We start from the raw sequence: 18551 nt of genomic DNA, 5'->3' as shown, positions 1-18551 counted from the left end.
CAAGAAACAACAATGAGCAACAGAAATCATAGAATTTTATTGCTATGGACATGAATGCAGAGCTAAAAAGGATGTAAATAAAATGGGAAGTCATTCTTGTATTCAGTAAGCCATTTAAAAGGGTTGCTTAAAGGAGTCATGAAAATACTTTGCATTTCTTTTGTGTTATTTAGGTGAGGATAGACAGAAAACATACATTAAAAGTTGTTATTAGATTTGAAAAATTTTGCAAGAAGAAGAAATTAAAGACTTCATGAACGTGCACACAGCAAGAGGTCATAGAAAGGAGCCATGTGTTCCATAAGGGATGGGAAGGGAAATTAGCAACAGATGAGGCAGTAATTTCTGGGAAAGGAAAGATTTCTTTGTCTCAGTATTCATCAGAGTGACAGGGAAACACGCTGGGAACAGAGGGAACCTTCCCAGAAGTTAAAAAAAAAAATCCAAACCCTAAATTAAAATAAAGGGCGATGCTTGGTCAGGTAAAAATTAAATTAGTTCAATTAAAAACTGAAAAATCTGCCAATTAAGCACATTTTATTCTCACATCTATTTTTTTCCCCAAGGAGTAAATCTATCTTGAAATTAATTAAGAGACTTAAACAAAAACACAGAGCAAGGGATTTTTGTCAATTGCTGAGTCACTGTCCTTTTATTCCCTGAACTTTATTGCAAAGCATAAATAAAAATTTCCAAAGAATAGGGAAGTGAAAGATCAAAACCCAGGATATGACCAGATAGTTGATAGTGTATATGGATTTTTTTTCCTAGGCAGTCAATTTTAGACTAAGACATTTAGATTTAATGTCTAAAGCAGAATATGAACAAATAAACATTTCTGACTCTATTGGTTTCTTCAGTGAGAGGTGCACTTTGACTTGGGTTTTGCCTCACTGATTGGCAAAGGATATTCCTTGGGTTTTAATGCTGTGATTCATGTAAGCCCAAGTTTTATTCACATTGCAGTGTTCTGATCTTTTTTGGTGATACACCCAAATCAGGAATCTACTTTCCTCTATGTCATTTTTGTCCTGGTAAGAGTTACAGGTAAATAAAATACATAAGGCAAACCCAAGGGAAATTCTGCAGGGCATTTGTAGAATTGAGGAGAGGCAGAAGTTTTAAGGAGCTGGAGGTTTAATGGCTGTGTGGAGACTGCAGTGTGAGCACCATTGAAACCTTGCAAAGACACTTTGGATGGTGTGGGGAGTCAGCCTGGGAGATGCTAGGCCAGAGAAGAGATCATGATTATAGTAGATTTTAGTAGAAATAGATTTTAGCAGAGCTGGAGCAGGGTGTGAGGTGCAGCAAAGCCAGGAACCTGAGTTTGAACTCAAATATATTCTTTACTGACTTTTTGCTGTGCTTTGGAGCCAAACCAAAGAGAACTGACCAGTGCCCATCCTGCCAAGCTCAACTCAGGTGGGAAATTCCAGATGGAATTCTTGATTTTTTTTTTCTGTTTCAGAAAGCTTCCTTTCTCCATAGCTGTAAATAAAATCAAATTATAATCTTAACAACGAGGATAATTTCAGTCACCCCTATTCAGGAAGAAATGGCTCATTCTTTAACAATATAATTCTGTTTTAAGAACAGACTTTTGGGCTTTATTATGTTTATGTGTAGCAGCTTTCTGAAGATGTATCTGATTGACTTCCATATTTAACATCACAGCCTCTTAACTGTATTTTTGAGGATTATGGGCATTAAAACTTTCAAAAACCTTTCAGCAGTTAGTTAATAGCAAAAATGAACAAAGCACCCTCTTAATAACAAACTGCAGGCACCTTTCAATAAAGTTACAGTTTCAGCAGAAAAAAAATGTAGATTAAAAGGAAACACCTGCTCCTGTAAATTACTGTGCTGCAGGTACCAACCCAGGAGACTCTGCAGATGGTTCTGTATCTGCAAACCTGACCTCACCACCCCTTCATCAATCTCACACCGATTGATTCTCTCCAGAGCAGGACACACCACATCCCAAGGTACTAGAAGACACCTTTGTATTAAATTAGTTCCAGACAGAATTCCAGTTAATTGGCATTTCTGTTTCGTGTTGGAAGTTCTTAACAAAGGATTTGATTGTCTGATCAAGCATTAGCACCGACTGAAGAATGGTACAGCCAGTTCCAGGGAGAGCTGCAAAGGGAATTGTAGTGTAGGAGGTGAAGTCTTTGCTGCATTCCTGCCTGATTGGGAGTGTGGATTAAGGTGTGCTATGCCCTAGGATTTTGAGATGGACAAAAAGAAAGTGGGATCTTGATCCTTAGAACATTGCAATATGAATTCATTGCTTCTGTTAGCCTTTCCTGCCAGCCACAGAAAAGCACGAGGTATCCTAAGTTCTGTGTTCATTTGTTTTTAGGCATCTTGTTCTTTTAGTGAGACCTGACACTGATTATTCCAGGCTTTTCTTAACTAGGAGAAATTTTCTTATATGCTTCTTCCAACTGAGCCCGTGTAAATGCCTTGTGCAATGTATTGGGACCTTTTTGCCTTAGGGGAGAAAATATTAACATTAACCCTTGCTGAAAAAAGCAGAGACAAGCCCGTGCTCCCTGTCCAGTCATGCATACACGTTCCTGTTTTATCACCCATATTCCTCAAAAGTATTCCTGGTGTTTGACTTTAAAAGCATCCCTAATTCTTCAAACCAATTGCACTTCTATCAGAGGCACATTTTTCAGTGAGTCTGAATTACACAAGTATAATTATTACTGTGCCCAGACTTTTTTTTCTAAATTGTAAGGGAAAAAAAAGTAATACATCTCTTTTTGCTTCTCAATTATATGTGAATAAGGCCAGCTGCAACAGAAATAGAGCTGCCTTCCTGCATTTTTTGCAGGAATTAAAGTCGTTGCTGGAATTAAGTAGTTGCTAACATAAATCATGATGATGTATGCAATTAAATAAGAATGATTGTGTAATTTATTTTGTATGGAAAGAAGGAAACTTGTGTAACAGCAGTGGCTGAAAATATTTCTATAAAAAATTATTAGAACTCTTCATTTGAAATTGACACTGTGATAATAATTAAGTTCCACTAAGATAATAATTGACTTTCCCATCCTCGAGTTTGTAGAATTCAGAAGAAATTCCACTGAAATCTTACAGAATTCTCTAAGAATTCTTATGACTTCTTACGAATGCTGACTTTCAAGACTCTTGAAATCCTGAAATAATAAGGAATTAAAAGAGACAATTAGCTTCATGAGAGAAAACAACAAACACCAAGCTTTTTGATATCAAATGTTCAGTCTTTTTGCTGTGTACCTGGAGTGCAGTGAGATTTTTGCTCTCCTAGCCATGGCTTATCACTTTATTCTGTTGTAGTGGGTGGCAAACGTTGTCCTTTGTGCATCCTGAGGCAGCATTATCTCTTAGCAGGCACGACATGAAATGTTTCTTTCCTCACAACTGCCTTTCCTGGTGGCTTTTAGAGTACAGCCGTCACATCCAATCCGTTAGAGCTCCCAAATGTGACACTGGGGGGAGCTGGAAATCCCCAACATCAAATGGTCCCATGTGCCTCACTAGAACATCTTCATCTTTTAGAATTGCTTTTCTTTTGGTGGGGAAACCTCCGTGGCGTCGTGCTGTCTGTCCAGACAAAAGAGCAGATGTGGAATATGAGGGTGGGCACTCGGTGTCTGGGCAGGGTCCAGGCCAAGGGAGCTGCCAGAGTTCCCTCTTTCATTTGGGAAGCAGTGAGTGCAACATCAGCCCTTAGTATAAACCTTTGCTTAAACTGATTGAGGATTACCTAATTTGCATAACAGTTACATCCAATGGTAAAGTATAATAAAAATGAAATGAGATGTATATGTATATTTTATTTATTTTATATGTGTGTGTATGTATATTTATTTATATATATACCAGTTCATCTTAAGTTTTCCTTTTCTTTTACTCACATACTTGATCCTTGCCATTTTTGGGTTTGTTTCAAATTTCAGCAGATAAAGATAACCTTACTTTAAAGGTTTTTTAAACAAAGCAAGTAGAGTGGGCTTATGGAAAATAGAAAGATTGGACATGCATCCTCCCAGATGAGGTGAACACTCTGCTTTCATTACAAGTCACTTTCTAGTTCACAGCATTATGCACTGGGGTCCTGCACAACCAAACCTTATGGCTGTTTTTACCTTTGGATACTGGATTAGTCCCATTAGCTGCAGAAGGATTACAGGAAAACGTGAAGTTAAGCATGAATGGGAAATTAGTATACACAACATCAAATTAGAATTCTCATTTTCTTTCATAATGGGATTTTTGGGAGGCTTTTCATCCCTTAACCCTCTAAAACGTTGTCATGGAATATTTATGTGACAATTGTGACATATTTCTCAAAGAAAATAAACTGAGTCTGCAGCAGTGTATTTTAATATATACTACAGCCATATGGACATACAATATTTCAAATGCCATGAGAGTGGATTTTTGATTTATGCAACTGAATACATGAAATCTGAATTATACATATCAAAAGCATTTAAATAATTTAACTGATGAAATATATATTATTCTGCATTTAAATAATTTCACTGATTATATATATTCTATATGTATTTTATATATATATTTACATAGAAGTGTCTAAAAGAAGGCACTTAGCTCAGAAAATTGAATTGAAAAAATTTTACTGGATCTGTTATTAACTAAGAGGATTATTCTCTCTCAATTTTATGAAGCAACACTTGGCAGTTCAGATCCTTGAAAACGTTACTGAAAATGCTGTCACTTCTTATTTGTAACTATTTCCTTGGTGGTTATATTTACTTTGTGTATTTCTTCAGTGCAAAAGTGAAAGTTAAGGAAGCTTCCAAATAAATATTGGGACTGCGTGGCTCTTACCCCAGAAGTGCTCATGTGAAGTGCTCTGAAAGCTGATAGGAAGTACATTGATGTAACAGTTCTGCAAATATATAAAGTGAAGGATAATCGACAAAAGTCTCATTTGTGTAACAGCTTTGACCCATTAGGGGCTTTTAAATCATGCATCACTGATTTCAGGGTTGCTCTTGTCAAGCTACTTAGAGATCCTAGTTAAATCAGGCATTTCGTATTTTTGCCCTCATTCGCTTTTGTTTACCAGCAGGAGACAAAATATTTAATTAGTTTTGGGGCATTTATAATCTCCTCTGGGCCAGCTCCAGCCACAAAGCTGGACGCCACTCCTGAGTTAATTCCAGCCAGGCTGGCCCCTCCACTACAGCATATGGGTAACCTCTGAGCCTTTAGCAAAAGTTGCAACTGAACTATTAGAGGGGTGGGACCTCCCTGCTGGGAAAATACTGCACCACAAAGCAGAAAGGGGCCAGCGTCACCAGTGGAGGTCAAGGCAACACTCAGACCAAACAGCATCTGGCAAACTGTGCCAAGTGGAAATCAATGAGAAGCAGGGCACTGGGTAGTAATTTTATGCCTCTTTACACGAGAAAATAACTCCTTGTAAAGTGAAAAATGATTTTATAAAAAAGCTCACAGCATCCTTTGGCATCACTGTCTCCGTTGTTCCTTCTTGTGTTTTTATTAGTCAATAAACTATGGCACAATCTATACATGATTTTGTTCTGAGCAAGCAACATTAACTGTAGCATTTATTATGTTTTTGGGAGATGAGGAGTTTTGAGAGTCCTCTTCCTAATTGGCTAGGAGCCAGCTGTATAACTGTAATTCATTTCCAAGGTGCATTACATTCTCTTCTCCACGTTACAACAATCAGTCAGAAGCCTTGAGAAGAAATAAAACAAAGTTCCTAATCTTAGGGTCTGTGTGTTCCTGCCACTTGATACCTTCCCATGTTTTATTATTGTCACTTTCCATTCCTGCCTGTATCTCTGCTTAGATCTCATCTTGTGGCCCTTGTTCTTCCCCAGTGACTTTCATCACTTTTCTCTTTTCCCCAAAATTCCAGGTGCTGGTGTCTAATATTGAGACTGCCATTCAATTCTGTGAGATTAATTAGGGCTGAATATTAAATATACTCAGGTTGATGGCATTAGATACTATATTTTATCCCACACAGAGCTTCTTCCTTGTGTGCTTTTCTGCTTCTCAAAAAGGGGATCATTCTCTGGCTTCTTGTCTGCTTGCCAAGAAGTATTTCTGTTTTCAATAATTTCAACACTCATTTTCATCCTTAAACTGCCTTGTATTGTTCTGCACGTTCATTATTTCTGGAGTTGCAGTGAAGCAGGTTGCAAAGTCTTTATGGTACAGAAACGACCCAAGTCAGAGTGTCCCATGATTGGATTGCAGCACTCATTTCCAAGTCTCCTTGGGTTTTGTGGCAACAGGTGCAGGGAAGATGTCAGCTTCAGCCTGAGGTTTTTATGCCTCTTGATAGAGAATAGACAACAGACAGTGAATTGTCACTGTATGAAAGAATTGAGAAAATCAGTGTTCTTGGTGTTCACAGTGGCTGTCATTGGTCCTGTCCCATGGACAGTTGGCATGTGAGGGAAAAAAACCTCTCTAGAGGTGACATGGACTAGCTGTTCATGCCTGGGGAGAAAAATGGTGCTTTTACTCAGGGAATGGATTCTTTTCACAGTTACAAATTATGCAGAAAAGTTTTAATCAAATAAGATGTAATTAAGTAGTAAAGTGCTGCAATTTTCCCCCTACTTTTGAAGTACACCAAACTCCCTGTTTGACCAAAATCTGCGTGTGCAAGCAGTTTTTTTGTTTGCTTGATTGTAAATAAGCTTTTTTTCTGATGAGGTATTTGGGAAACTCAGTGAGAGCACATTTTTACACTGCTCTCCTTGATACCATGACACACCTTTTATATCTCCCTTTCTCTGCTCTTTTTTGTCCCCTGAAGAATAAACAGAAAGCTGCACTCCTGTAACACCTCTCTCTTCCATAGGCTGTGCTTAAGTCTGTCCATTGCCAATACTAAAGTAGGTAGATACTGTATGAACAGGTTTAGTTCTCCTGGGTATCAGGAATGCAATCCCCACATATTAAGAGGAAAAAGTTTATTAGAAAATAAAAAGGGGTTGTGTTTTCCCACCTTGATATTTGATAAGTTTCCATAGCTGGGGGGAGTCTTCTAGGGAAGTCGTTTTGTTCCATGATGAATTTCCATGCTCTCAGCATAGTTACCAATTCAGTTTCTATTTTTAGAACTTTTTTTAGGTTTTCTACTCAATTCCAAAGGAAAAAAAATTAAAGGCTAACTCGTGAATGGTCTTGGGGTTTTTTTCCAATGTAGAGCAAATGAAATTGAGGGGCTTTTTTAGCAGTGATTGCAATAATGTTAATGTGTTTCTTGTCCTAGCAAATAGGTAATTTAAGAGTAATTTAGCACAGGGTAAGAAAGATTGGTTTTTCACAAGGTTGGTGTGGGGAACTGACTCAATCTATGACTGCTGTGTTGCTGCCTGTGCTGGTGTTTGGGAGGAAGCAGCTCCTAGGGACAGGAAAGCCAAACCACCAGCTGATCCAGCAAAAGGCTGGCCTGTCAGCAGGTTAAATATAATAACAAATCATACCCTCTGCTTGAGGCTGTCTCACCATGTCTGTTGGTTAAGCACAGCTGATTTCCTCTTAAAATATTTTGGTTCATCCATTCTTTGCAGCAAACTTGGGATTTTTGGTTTTGTTTCATTTGTAGCAGTGGTGTTGCTTCTGTGTCAACACCTTCATTAAATTTAGCTACACTTAGAAAGTTCTAAAAACAAGTGCACAAAACAAGTTCTAAATCCTAGTTTGTACAAGCAGGTTCTTAAATAGTTGGGCTTTGGCTGGTGCCAACTCTGCAGAATCTGCTTGGAACAAAAATCTCTGGTTTGAGGCTAAAAGGACCAACCAAGTATATTTGGAGAGCAGGAGTTAAACAGAAATTCCCATCCCTGCAAGTTCAGAGATCCCCTTGTATTTTACAGAGGTGACTGTGAGGTGTGAGGAATGGGCAGGGTGATAATTGGATGAGAGACACCTGAAAAAGTTAGAAAAAGGGGAGGGGCCACAAGAGAGAAGAACTAAGGTAAAATCCTCAGCACTGAGAGGTAAATAATCTCTGGAGAACTGCTCCCTCTCTGCTGAACAAAGAGTCCTGAGTTTATAATTCCTGCTGCTGCTGTGAGGAAATGTGGTCAGATCAGTTGATGAGGTATGTCCTGACCATCAATCCTGAGGTATCTGATCTATAAAAAGATAATAATTTATGACCTGTGCTGCTCATTACTCTGTTAGAGGTTTTATAGAATGGGTTAGGAAAACATAAATCAGAGATCATAAAAATAGTAATTCCTGTCTGGAATCAGGAGGATAAAGTAGATTCCTTCCCTTATTTGTCTCATGGTGCAGAGCATGCATAGTGCTTTTATTAAGTATCAAGCTATATAGTAATTAATGGAAGGTCTTCTCTGGAAGAATCTTGTCTCATTGAAACTGAGTATGTAGGAAAATAGAAGGGGCTTAAAGAAATGGAATTACCTCTTAAATAAATGGGTTCTGCTCTTGCCTGTGTCAGAATGCCAATGTAATGCTTAACAAGTATTTTTAAATATTTTAAAATTTGTATTGCCCGGTGGTACTGGAGACAGTGCTGATCAAGTTAATGCTGAAAGATGATCAGAGAGGCAGCGTTTCACCCAGACTGGCTGGTTCAGCTGTGGAACAAAGCTCCCACAGCTGCAGTTCTGCAGCAGCCAAGCTTCCTTGCACGGTCCTGCTGGAGCAGTGGACATTGTGGCAGTGCCCTGGTGTGTTGTGTCTGTAGGGTCCCTTGTGAAAAACATCAGGACAGCTTTTGCAAATCGCTGAGCAGGTGCAGTTGACCTTGACAGTATTTTTAAGCACATGAAATGTATATACTTGGAAAATTCACTAGCTTTGTAATACTTCAGAGCTTTTTTGCTCCTCTAGCAGTGCACTGGGTTGCAGTATCGTTCTACACGGGGATTTCTTTCATGATGTGTTGTGTGTGTATACAAAGATATATAATGTAGGTGAGAAACACTTAAATGTTCAAGATACGTTCCTCTAGTAACAGGTAAAAGGAGTCCTTTCTCCTTTTTGTTTTTTTTAAGAGGTTTCTGACCTCCTGCTGTAAAAGCATGCTTTCAGAGTTCCATTGAAAGGCTGTTCTGTGCAGGATCACCAGGAAAGGCTCTGCTTTTTGAGCCTCACCTGGGGGAGGAGAGCAGGATAACGTGGGACAGAAGGGAAATGGCTGAATTGAGAAGTGCTAACTGGAGGGCAGCATGGCAGGGAGAGCCTTAAGTGCGATTGGAGCAGTTACTTGAGCTGCTAGAAAGAAGAGCTCAGCCCAGAGAGACTGAAGAGGAAAGTGAACTGTTAAAAGCACTTCATAGGAAAGGGTGTCCAGTAGCAGGGTGGGAAAGCCCCAGGTGAAATGACTGCAAACTCCTCCTGCAGCTGTAGATTGTTATTCCATTGCCTGTATTAGTTACTGAGTGTCCCTTCAGGATACAACATTCTCCTGTGCATGGTTGATTTTGGATCATTTTATACCTGTGACAGGGAAAACAATGCAGATAACCGAGGCAGGAAAAGAAATGATTCTGCACACCATGGATTTCTAGGCTGTCTTGTGAGCTGAGTCAAATGTTACAGGAAATTGGGCCCTTAAGGATGGTGATATTTTGGTAGTTATCCACCTGCTCTTCATTAGGCAGCATACAGCATGCCAGTCTTTGTGCTTTGCTCACTGGAAACGACAGTGTGGGGAGTCTTGAGGCTTTTAGAAAGGATCTACCTGAGAGGAAATAGTTCTGGCTAGAATGGACAGGTAAGATTCTTGTTCTGTTGTGTTGCTTGTGTGTGTTTTTATAAAATACAGGTAGAGAAAGTAGGGAGCAATTAGACTTTAAACAGAAATACTGCTTTCATTTTCAATTTAAATTTAGTATCTGGCCCCAGTCAATCCCCAGTAAAAGTAATTAGATTGTGTTTTCCATAGTAGTACAGGTGGAATGCATTCATCTCTTAGTGGGTGCTGCATTAATTGCATCTGAATTTTTAACTTGGATACCTAGCAGACAGTTTTCAATGGGTTTATGTATGTAGTCACAAATCCTGAAACTGTGGATTGAAAATCTCCTTTATTTTCCTAATATTGGTGGTGACTTGAAGCTGCTAAAATAATCTGGTTTATGACTGAAATAGCATTCTTGTCTGTGTCTTGTTTTTCTCTGAGGGAAACAAACTATTTTGGTTAATGATACTGTTTTATAATTAAAATGTGACTCGGGAATAATGCTGCAAGGATCACGGAGTAGCACTAAATTAGTACCTGCATAGTTGGAGAATCAAAGATTGAAATTTGGGCTCCTGGGTAGACACAGAACTTCTTTCTGGTGTTTTTCTGACTTGAGATTATTTTATGAAGAAAAAAAATGTAAAAGGGAATTTTTTGAGAAATGGTTGATGTACAAAACCCATGAAACTAATATAAGTTAGGATTTAAGAAGAGGTTTTAGCACCACAGCAGTTTATCACATCAGGATGTAGTAACAGCTTTTAAAAAATATATAATACAAATATTGATAATAATTAAAAAATATTTCAAATAGTAGTATAGGTGAGAAATCGTTAACAGTAAGGGGAGGAGGGAATAAGATTACATAAGCACTGATTGCTGAAATAGAGAGGAAATCAAACCGAGTGAAGGAAACTTGTGAGAATTCCAACTGATACCCTTTCTCTTAGTCACTGAGCAATAAAGCAGATTATTTTTCAGTTTGAAGTAACATCATCCAAAGGCTATGCAAGGGGGCTGTGCAAATGAACTAGATTGATGTGGATAAGACCTTGATAAGTTTTGTGTTTTGCTTTCATAAAGCAGGAACTTTACAAAATTTTAAGTGCTGAAAAACAGGTATTTTGATCAGACAGCATCTTTTTAGCTTTGCCTATGAGCTGTAAAATCCTGGTTTTAGTTTGTTATTAGTCTGAATGGATCTGGGCTCTTGTCCTGTGATTTGATAGTAAATCGTTTAAGCTGAAGTTACAGCATGTTGAGTAGGAGAGATAAATCACAGCTTCTCTCTTGAGGTTACAGCAGTATGTTAGTCAAAGCATGATAATGGTGGTGAATCAATTAGGAAGGAAAAATTAATAGCTGTGCTGTGTTACTGTGCATTAGTGGAGTCAAATACAAAGTTTCTGAAGCACTGTGATTTTTCAATGTATTGGAAGTTTTCATTGTAATTTATACTGGCAGGACATATGAAGCTAAAAAAGAAAATTGTTGCCAAGTGAAAAAATACAGTACTTTATTTCAAAGGGGAGCTTTTCGTGTTTATGGCATGACATTAGCAGCACTCTTAAGGTGAAGAGTGATTAATTACCTGAATTGAGTAACAGCTATTTCATGAGAACACACAGTATTTATTAACTTACAGAACACCTTAATTCTCTGGTGTTCTTTGACATGAAAAATCATTGTATGAGACAAAACAAACTCATTTGGGATAGAAGGCTGCAGTAACACTAAGATATGCTTTAACAACAGATCAGAGTGGATCTTCTTTTGTAGTGCACATGCAGTACTTCCCATGGAGCATCTTCAGAAACAGAAATCTCAGCAGCTCTAATTGCTGATCCTTTTGGGAAAGACATATGTTTCAGTGGGTTTTTGAAGGGAGCTGTTGTCACACAGATGATCAGAGATGGTCTCTCAGAAAGTGTGGTAGGAGCTCTTTATGTTGGGGAGAATAGGTCAGCGCACACACATAGCCAAGTGGAACATTTTCTAATGAAACCCGATGCAGTTGCACTTCTTTAAAAATTGAAGAAGTGGCATACATTTTGATAATGGAATAATGGAGGCTCCCTACCCCAACTATCATCTCTGTTCACGATCATTAGGATGCAGAATATTAAGAGCAGAGCAACTGGGCGTAACAGCCGACATCCAACATCTGTCATGCTGGAGTCCATTAGTGTTCAATTGCATCCTTTTGTTTTTGGATTATTCAACCTCATTTCATTGGCATTGCTTTTGCTAGGGATTAATCAGCTGTTTACAACTACATCAAGTTTTGGAGTCATAATGAAAACAATTGAGCTATAGTTCTAAATAAATATACAGTATTCAGTGTCTAATGAAAAAAGTTGTTAATTTATGAATGCTGGTAACAATTTAATTAAGTTTGAAATCAATACGGATAATAAATCATTGGGTGGCAGGTTTTGGTTTTTTTTTCCTTTTGTGTACATCATAGAAAGATCATATGATATTTCCTTCTAAGTTTATGTAGTTATGATTTTAGTAATACAAGTACAGTAAAAGAAAGATTTTTTTAATTATGGGGCATGGGTGTGTGTATATTGTGGCTCCTCTGTCATTACAGTCGGTAGCAGAATTGATCCCTTGCTGCCAGCAAGAAGATTTGTTTTTCACATCCTCTTTTATTCTTGTCACTTATTCAGAGATATTTCTTAAAAGACACTTTTCATTCATGTCAAATACATACATGTACTTTAGTAGGGTGTATTAAAAAAGGCAGTTTTCAGGTGATTTGTATACTTGCATGTTTTTGTGTGTAACTATCATAACTCCTCTAAATATTTTTGCAATTATAAGAAAAATCTATAGCTACATTTTAACTGTTTAAATAGATTTAAATTATTTTAACCACTGTGAGTTTGCTGATAGGCAAATATATAATCTCCCTTTTTCTCAAGATACTGCTGTGCTTGCAATGTTGTGTACTTTATACAATATTAAAATTATGAATGCTGGAGGGTCGCTAATCATTTGAGTTTACTTATTTTGGTACCATATGTGCAAAACAGTGGTATTCTTGGCCATGTATCTTTTAGTTCTTTCTCCTGCTTCATTAATGCACTTATTTCATCTATCCTCAATACTAAGCCAGAATTTTCACAGGTTTTAATATACGAATACTACAATGCACAGAGATTTTTTTTTTTTCCCTGAGTTGCAACAGATTATCCATTGAAAGGACCTTTTGCTTAACTGCCCAGAGTCTTGTGGGGCCAGCCAGACACTACTCCAGATGGCAAGTTGTTAGTGCTGGACAGAATGGCTTTGGAAGACTTCTCACCAGCTGAAGGCTTTAATGTTGGGATTTTAGCGTTTGGCTTTTTCCCCCCGTAGTTCCCAGGGTGGGTGGGAAGGTGCTGGGATGGCAGCAGCGTGCCGCCCGCCCACCTGCTGCCACCTGTTCAGCTTTGGCCGTGTCTATAAAGCCTCGTCCTGTCCGCACGGCACAATCGCTGCCGGCCGGAGCCAAGGAAACAGAGATCGCTCCGAGGAAGTCACATCCTCACATCCTTCACCATTACAAAATACTCTCCTGAACTGAACCAGAGCTTCTCTCTTCTGCAACAGCCGCTTGGAGTTGTTGTGCCTTTAATCCTTATTGGATTAAACGGACCGTTTTCTTCATTTTTGAGAATGGAGATTTCATTGTTTTCTCTCTCTTTGAGATTAAAGAAGTTATAAGAATGAAAGCATAAGACGTAAAAAATGCTTCATTCTTTCCTTCCACAATAAGAAACGATTTTCAGACGTTTCCACAAGAACTTTTATTATATTTATTTTTTTAAGAAGCCAAGAAAAATATTCCATAATTGATATCGGGAAACAGATTCCAGCGGTACGAAGGCTTCTCCATGAGCGCTCTCCTTCCCACTTTTTAGATACGGAATTTTTGCCGGGTGATCTTTGTGAGTGTGTGTGACAGTGAAGCTGCATCAGATATGAAAACCTGTAAATCCAGTCCCCTGGAGCCGGGTGTGGAGTCAGACACGCCGTGCAGAAGTGGAGCAGGCTGCGGGGTGAAGTGCAGCTCGGACAGGATGGAGAACGCTGCCAAGAGGAGACTGGCTGCCAATGCCCGCGAGAGGAGGCGCATGCAGGGGCTGAACACGGCCTTCGACCGCCTGAGAAAGGTGGTTCCACAGTGGGGGCAGGATAAGAAACTGTCCAAATACGAGACCCTGCAGATGGCTCTGAGCTACATCATGGCTCTGACCAGGATCCTGGCCGAAGCTGAAAGGTACAGTAGTGAGCGGGAGTGGATTAGCCTGCACTGTGAGCACTTCCATGGCGACAGCTACCAGCACTACCCGGCACAGAAACCCGCGGCGGACAGCGATCCTTACACACAGAGGGTGTTCAGCTACCACCCCGAGCACTTCCAAATAGCTAACTAGAACTTGTTGCCAGCAGCAGGCCAGATGTGTAATTTGATAATTAGCAAGAGTTAATCTGCTTGGCTAAGGTAATATCGGCATGATAATAGCTCGTTCTTGTTTGCGTCTTAGAGGAATTGGACAAAATAAATTTTCTCTGAGAAGATAAAAGGCATTTAGGATGATTGAGTTTATTTAATGTTGATGGAAATTATACTTTTAATTTGAATTATTTCTGTTTCCTAGTTTATCTAGTGTATTTGGTGCTTAAATAAGCTTTTGATGTTTTTTTTTTTACTGTGGTGAATCATGACAGTATTTCTACAAATCATGGGACAAGTTGACCCGTGGTGTAACTGAATGGAATAGCTCCAGAAATGAACTTCATTCCGTGTTTTTATGTCAGCTTTAAAGTTGTTCTTTAGTGTATTTTTGCATAAATGGTTCACATGGAAAAAAATTTATAATGTATTGGAGTTCTAGTCCTCAGAGAACTAACTTTCTTAAACTTTGTAAGTTTGACATATGGGTTCCAAAGTTGTGTAGGTTTGCTTTAATCCAATTTATGGTGTCTCTTGTATGCTCGAAAAAGAGCTGGTTTCAAGTCCTGGAAGGAATGTTTTATTTTCAGTGGTTGTAAAAGCACGTGTGATTATATGCCATAAATGAGAATGCTTGCCTGAAAATAATCAAAGCATCTAGATTTTTGTAGGCTTTAAATGATGGGATTTTATTTTTTAATCTTATGTTACCTGGAAACAATAACAGATTTTGTAAATCATAAATAAAGTGTTTTCTATGCTATGTCCTCACCAAATATCTGGAATTGCTACCCCAGGAATTATTAGTGGATTTTCTACCCCAAATGTTACTGTCACAATCCTGGCAGTTCAATGTCCTGAAGAACCAACCAGCAAGTGATATTTTCTTCCCAGCTACAATAAGGAGTGTATTTTATGTATGAATTTGGGAAAAAATGATGGAGCATTCTTGCAAATTCATGTCAGCCCTGGTGATGTGCCTGAATGGCCTTTTGTTTTTCACTTGTGGGGGATAGAGGGGTCTGGGGAGAAAAGGAGGTTGGGAAAAGGAAGATGAAAAACCTGGGAGAGGATGGCTGGGGAAGCAGATGCGTTTGTAGCAGGGTGCAGAGTCTGCAGAGGCTCAGCTGTGTGGTGGCAGCAGACTGTGGAGCTGAAGGATGCTTCTGCTCGTGCTGCTGAGGGGACATTCCAGGGAAAAGCCCTCCCTGGTGTTAGCCCAGAGAGGGAAGGAGAAAGGGAGCTGCTGTCCCACAACAGCTGCTGCTGCATTTCCAGCAGGGAAGGCTTGTGGGTTCCCTGCTGGCTGCTGCCATGCCTTATCTTTTAGGAGTCTTTCAAATGACACATGAACAGCTTTGATAGGAGTTATTTTCGACAATTAAGCAGCTTTCAGAGAAGAACAAAGGCATTAATAGGAACTAAGCCGTGCTGGGGGCAGAGGGACTCCCTGTGTGTCTGTCCCTCACTGACGTTGTGCCCTTGGTCACTGCAATGCTCCCAGATTTGCTGGCCTGGCAGTTGGATGGTGCCTGCCATGGAGACTGGGATCAACACTCTAGATTCTGAGCAACTGTCTCCTTTAAACACTGGCATTCGGGAATGGGTTTTAAAATGTATATTTAGCCTCTTTAAAGGTAATGAATAGTGTTAATTATTAAAATGTGGGCCTTTGCTTCGTGGGAATTACATTAGCAAGCACAAAGTGGATTCAGCCTCAGATGTGAAGTCATATTGCTCAGACAGTAGAGTTAATTGTTGTCTATCATATAGTCATGTTAATACTCTATAAGTGTGAATATAATATTAATATAATGAAAATATAGTAAGTGTGAATACCACTTACCATTAAGTGGCAAGTTTATGTATGTAATAACAATGAATACAATTCTTAATTAAATGATGTGCTATCTTACCCTGATGTATTAGCTGTGAACTTCAGGCAGACACTCTCTCACCTGCACTGCTAACACAGCAGTGGGTTTTCCATTCTGAAACAGGAATAGTCTGCAAATCAATCATGTGATTATATGACATGCAAAGCTTGGGTTAGTGGAAGATTGCCTAAAGCTGAGGTGCCAAGGGGAATACAGTACAAAAGGATAAATGCCAGAATAGGGTGCAAGAACTCAGTTGATGCTTCTGTGCTACTGGCATATGATTTGGTTTTGTGGGACATGACATTGCAGTAACTCAGGTGAAAGTACCCATTTCTCTTCCAATTTTGTTTCTTCCATGCAGCATTGTACTTTATTTTCTACTGCATATGATGATATAGTTAAAAAAATAATGGATTAGTAGGCAGATAAAATATCTGTGTTCATGTTACCAAAAGTTATTAAGAATTGAAACTGAAGCCCTGCAAAGCACTTCAGTGCAGTATGTTGGTAGCACTTGTAAATCAGGTCACAGTATCAATCTGTGCTGCTGAACAATATGGTTAAGGTTATAATCTCCTGTAATCCCCATTCTCTTAGATTTCATTGTGCTAATGGGACTGAATGTTTATTGATAGCTTTATTTATAATTAGTAATATTGCTGCTGGGAAAACTGTGATTTTATCTAATGCTCTCAAGGTTTTGTTTCTTGGGAGGGTGCAGTGTTGAGGCTGGGATTTTCAGTTTACTGCAGTAGTGAAGGCAGCAGAGTAAATTGTGTGTAGTGCACAGACAGCTGTCTGTCCATTAATTATCTGTCAAAACCTTTTGGGGAGTCAGTTGAGGTGGTGGGAAAGTTTGATCATTAAAAATTCTTGCTGAGTGCAGTTTGAAAAGCAGATAATATCCATCCTGCTTGGGACTTCTCAAACACAACAACTATTCAGTAAATCATTGATTTCTTTTCATAGCTTTCCTTTACAAATACTTTAGTGACAAATACTTGGGTTTGATTATTGCTCCCATATATTTGTTCCCCACTGACTGTTTGATGCTGGTCAGGTAATGGCTCTGAGCCACCTTCTCTACTGGACTTTGCTGGTGGACTTTCATACCCTCTTAAATAATTATGGCTTTTATTAGGCTTCCAAATAAGCAAGACCTTAGATGCTCAGAGCTTGGTGTGCTCTTAGAGGCTGAGTTTTGTCTGCTCATAAATAAATCCCACCAAACAGCAGTGCAAACCTGAAATACTTTTGTTGGTAGTATCAGTACTACATCTGATCCATCTGTCCAGTTCTCAGTGTCATTCTAGAGCCACGTTATTGTGAGAGCATTGGGGGTGACAAATGCTTGCTTCATTAAATAGGACTTGCATGCTGTACAGATACATGTTTCACTGTTGAAACTCAGTGTGAAATTCTAATGAGCCCTTTGTGGAAAATTGACCTCTCTTTTTCTGAAAGGAGTTTCTGCAGGGTTTTCCCTTTGAAGCTACAGATACTCTGCATCTATGATTCTTTTAATGGTTTCACCCTGTTTTGACATGCCCAGAGTTATTTTTGAGCTCAGAACTAGAGTGGCATTTTTAACTGCAGTGGCTAAAAGCAGAATTAGGGTGGCTTATTCCCAAAATGTGTGTTAGTAATAAAAAGTCAGTGCTTTCTTCCTCATCATCAGCATGTCTTTCAACTTCCATTCATTGCAAATGTGGTTTTTGTCTTCCATCTCACCATTTATAAGGTATTTATTGCACAGTCCTTGTATTATACATACACACAGGGCAAGTCTCAGTTCTTGACTGGAATCCTGAAATGGTGCTACAGTACCCATTCTTCAAAGTAAAATGTGACTGAACCTCAGCTATACATTTGTAAAGTCAGTGACACTGCAGCTTCTCCCTGTGGGCAGGCATGAGTATCATTAGGTATTTCAATATTTAGCTCACTCCCTAATACCTTGTTAAGTAAAACTTTCCTTATGAAATCTTTGAGGGAGTCCCTGCTGTGGTGGGATTCACTAGGCACAAATTTTTAAAAAAGTTCTATTTCCAGGCCAAAGGAAGTTTTTCTCTTAACACAGCTACCCTTACTCTTGGGATCCCAGCTATCTGAACTAAGCAATAGAGATGTGGTTCTTTGTAGTTTAGGTGTGAAATTTATCCAAATTTTAAAAATAATTCATAGAAGAGCTGCTTTTTGTTCTAAATATGTTCAACTCTTCTATTTCTACAAAATATCCAGGGGAAAAAGCCAAGTGCACTGAGGATGAAGACACGTTTATTCGTGGAAGAAGCAATCCAGGGTTTCCTCTACACAGATATCTTAAAACAAACATTGATTTCACCTGGTACTTGTGGGCTTCTTTAAAAATGCTCTATATTTTAAACTTTAATTACATTTCAAGCAAACCTGACTTCAAAACCCCTAGCCAACCCCATGTATAATATTTAAATGTCTCTTCTACTAAGGAGTACATTTTAATATTGTC

The 18551-nt window shown here is 38.8% G+C and overlaps 2 protein-coding genes across 3 annotated transcripts in view; both read left to right on the top strand.

The window, feature by feature from the left end:
• The window catches only part of PBLD (phenazine biosynthesis like protein domain containing), a 102831-nt gene that overhangs the window by 14559 nt on the left and 69721 nt on the right, over positions 1-18551 (top strand). The gene's annotated exons all lie outside the window — the stretch shown is intronic.
• Positions 13234-18551, top strand: part of ATOH7 (atonal bHLH transcription factor 7) — a 41622-nt gene continuing 36304 nt past the window's right edge. The window contains exon 1 of one of the 2 annotated variants that reach the window (XR_015805051.1): positions 13234-14006. Coding sequence is in view for 1 of the 2 variants with exons in the window: in XM_088168664.1 (XP_088024790.1) it covers positions 13708-14163 (456 nt within the window). In the remaining variant the exon portion in view is untranslated. Of the gene's footprint in view, positions 14941-18551 lie in introns of those variants that run through there. The other variant, XM_088168664.1, reaches the window with a different exon arrangement.

Source organism: Sturnus vulgaris, chromosome 8 (genome assembly GCF_052056855.1).
Source record: "Sturnus vulgaris isolate bStuVul1 chromosome 8, bStuVul1.hap1, whole genome shotgun sequence".
Taxonomy (NCBI): Eukaryota; Metazoa; Chordata; class Aves; order Passeriformes; family Sturnidae; genus Sturnus; species Sturnus vulgaris.
This window is presented reverse-complemented; position numbering and strand designations above follow the sequence as displayed.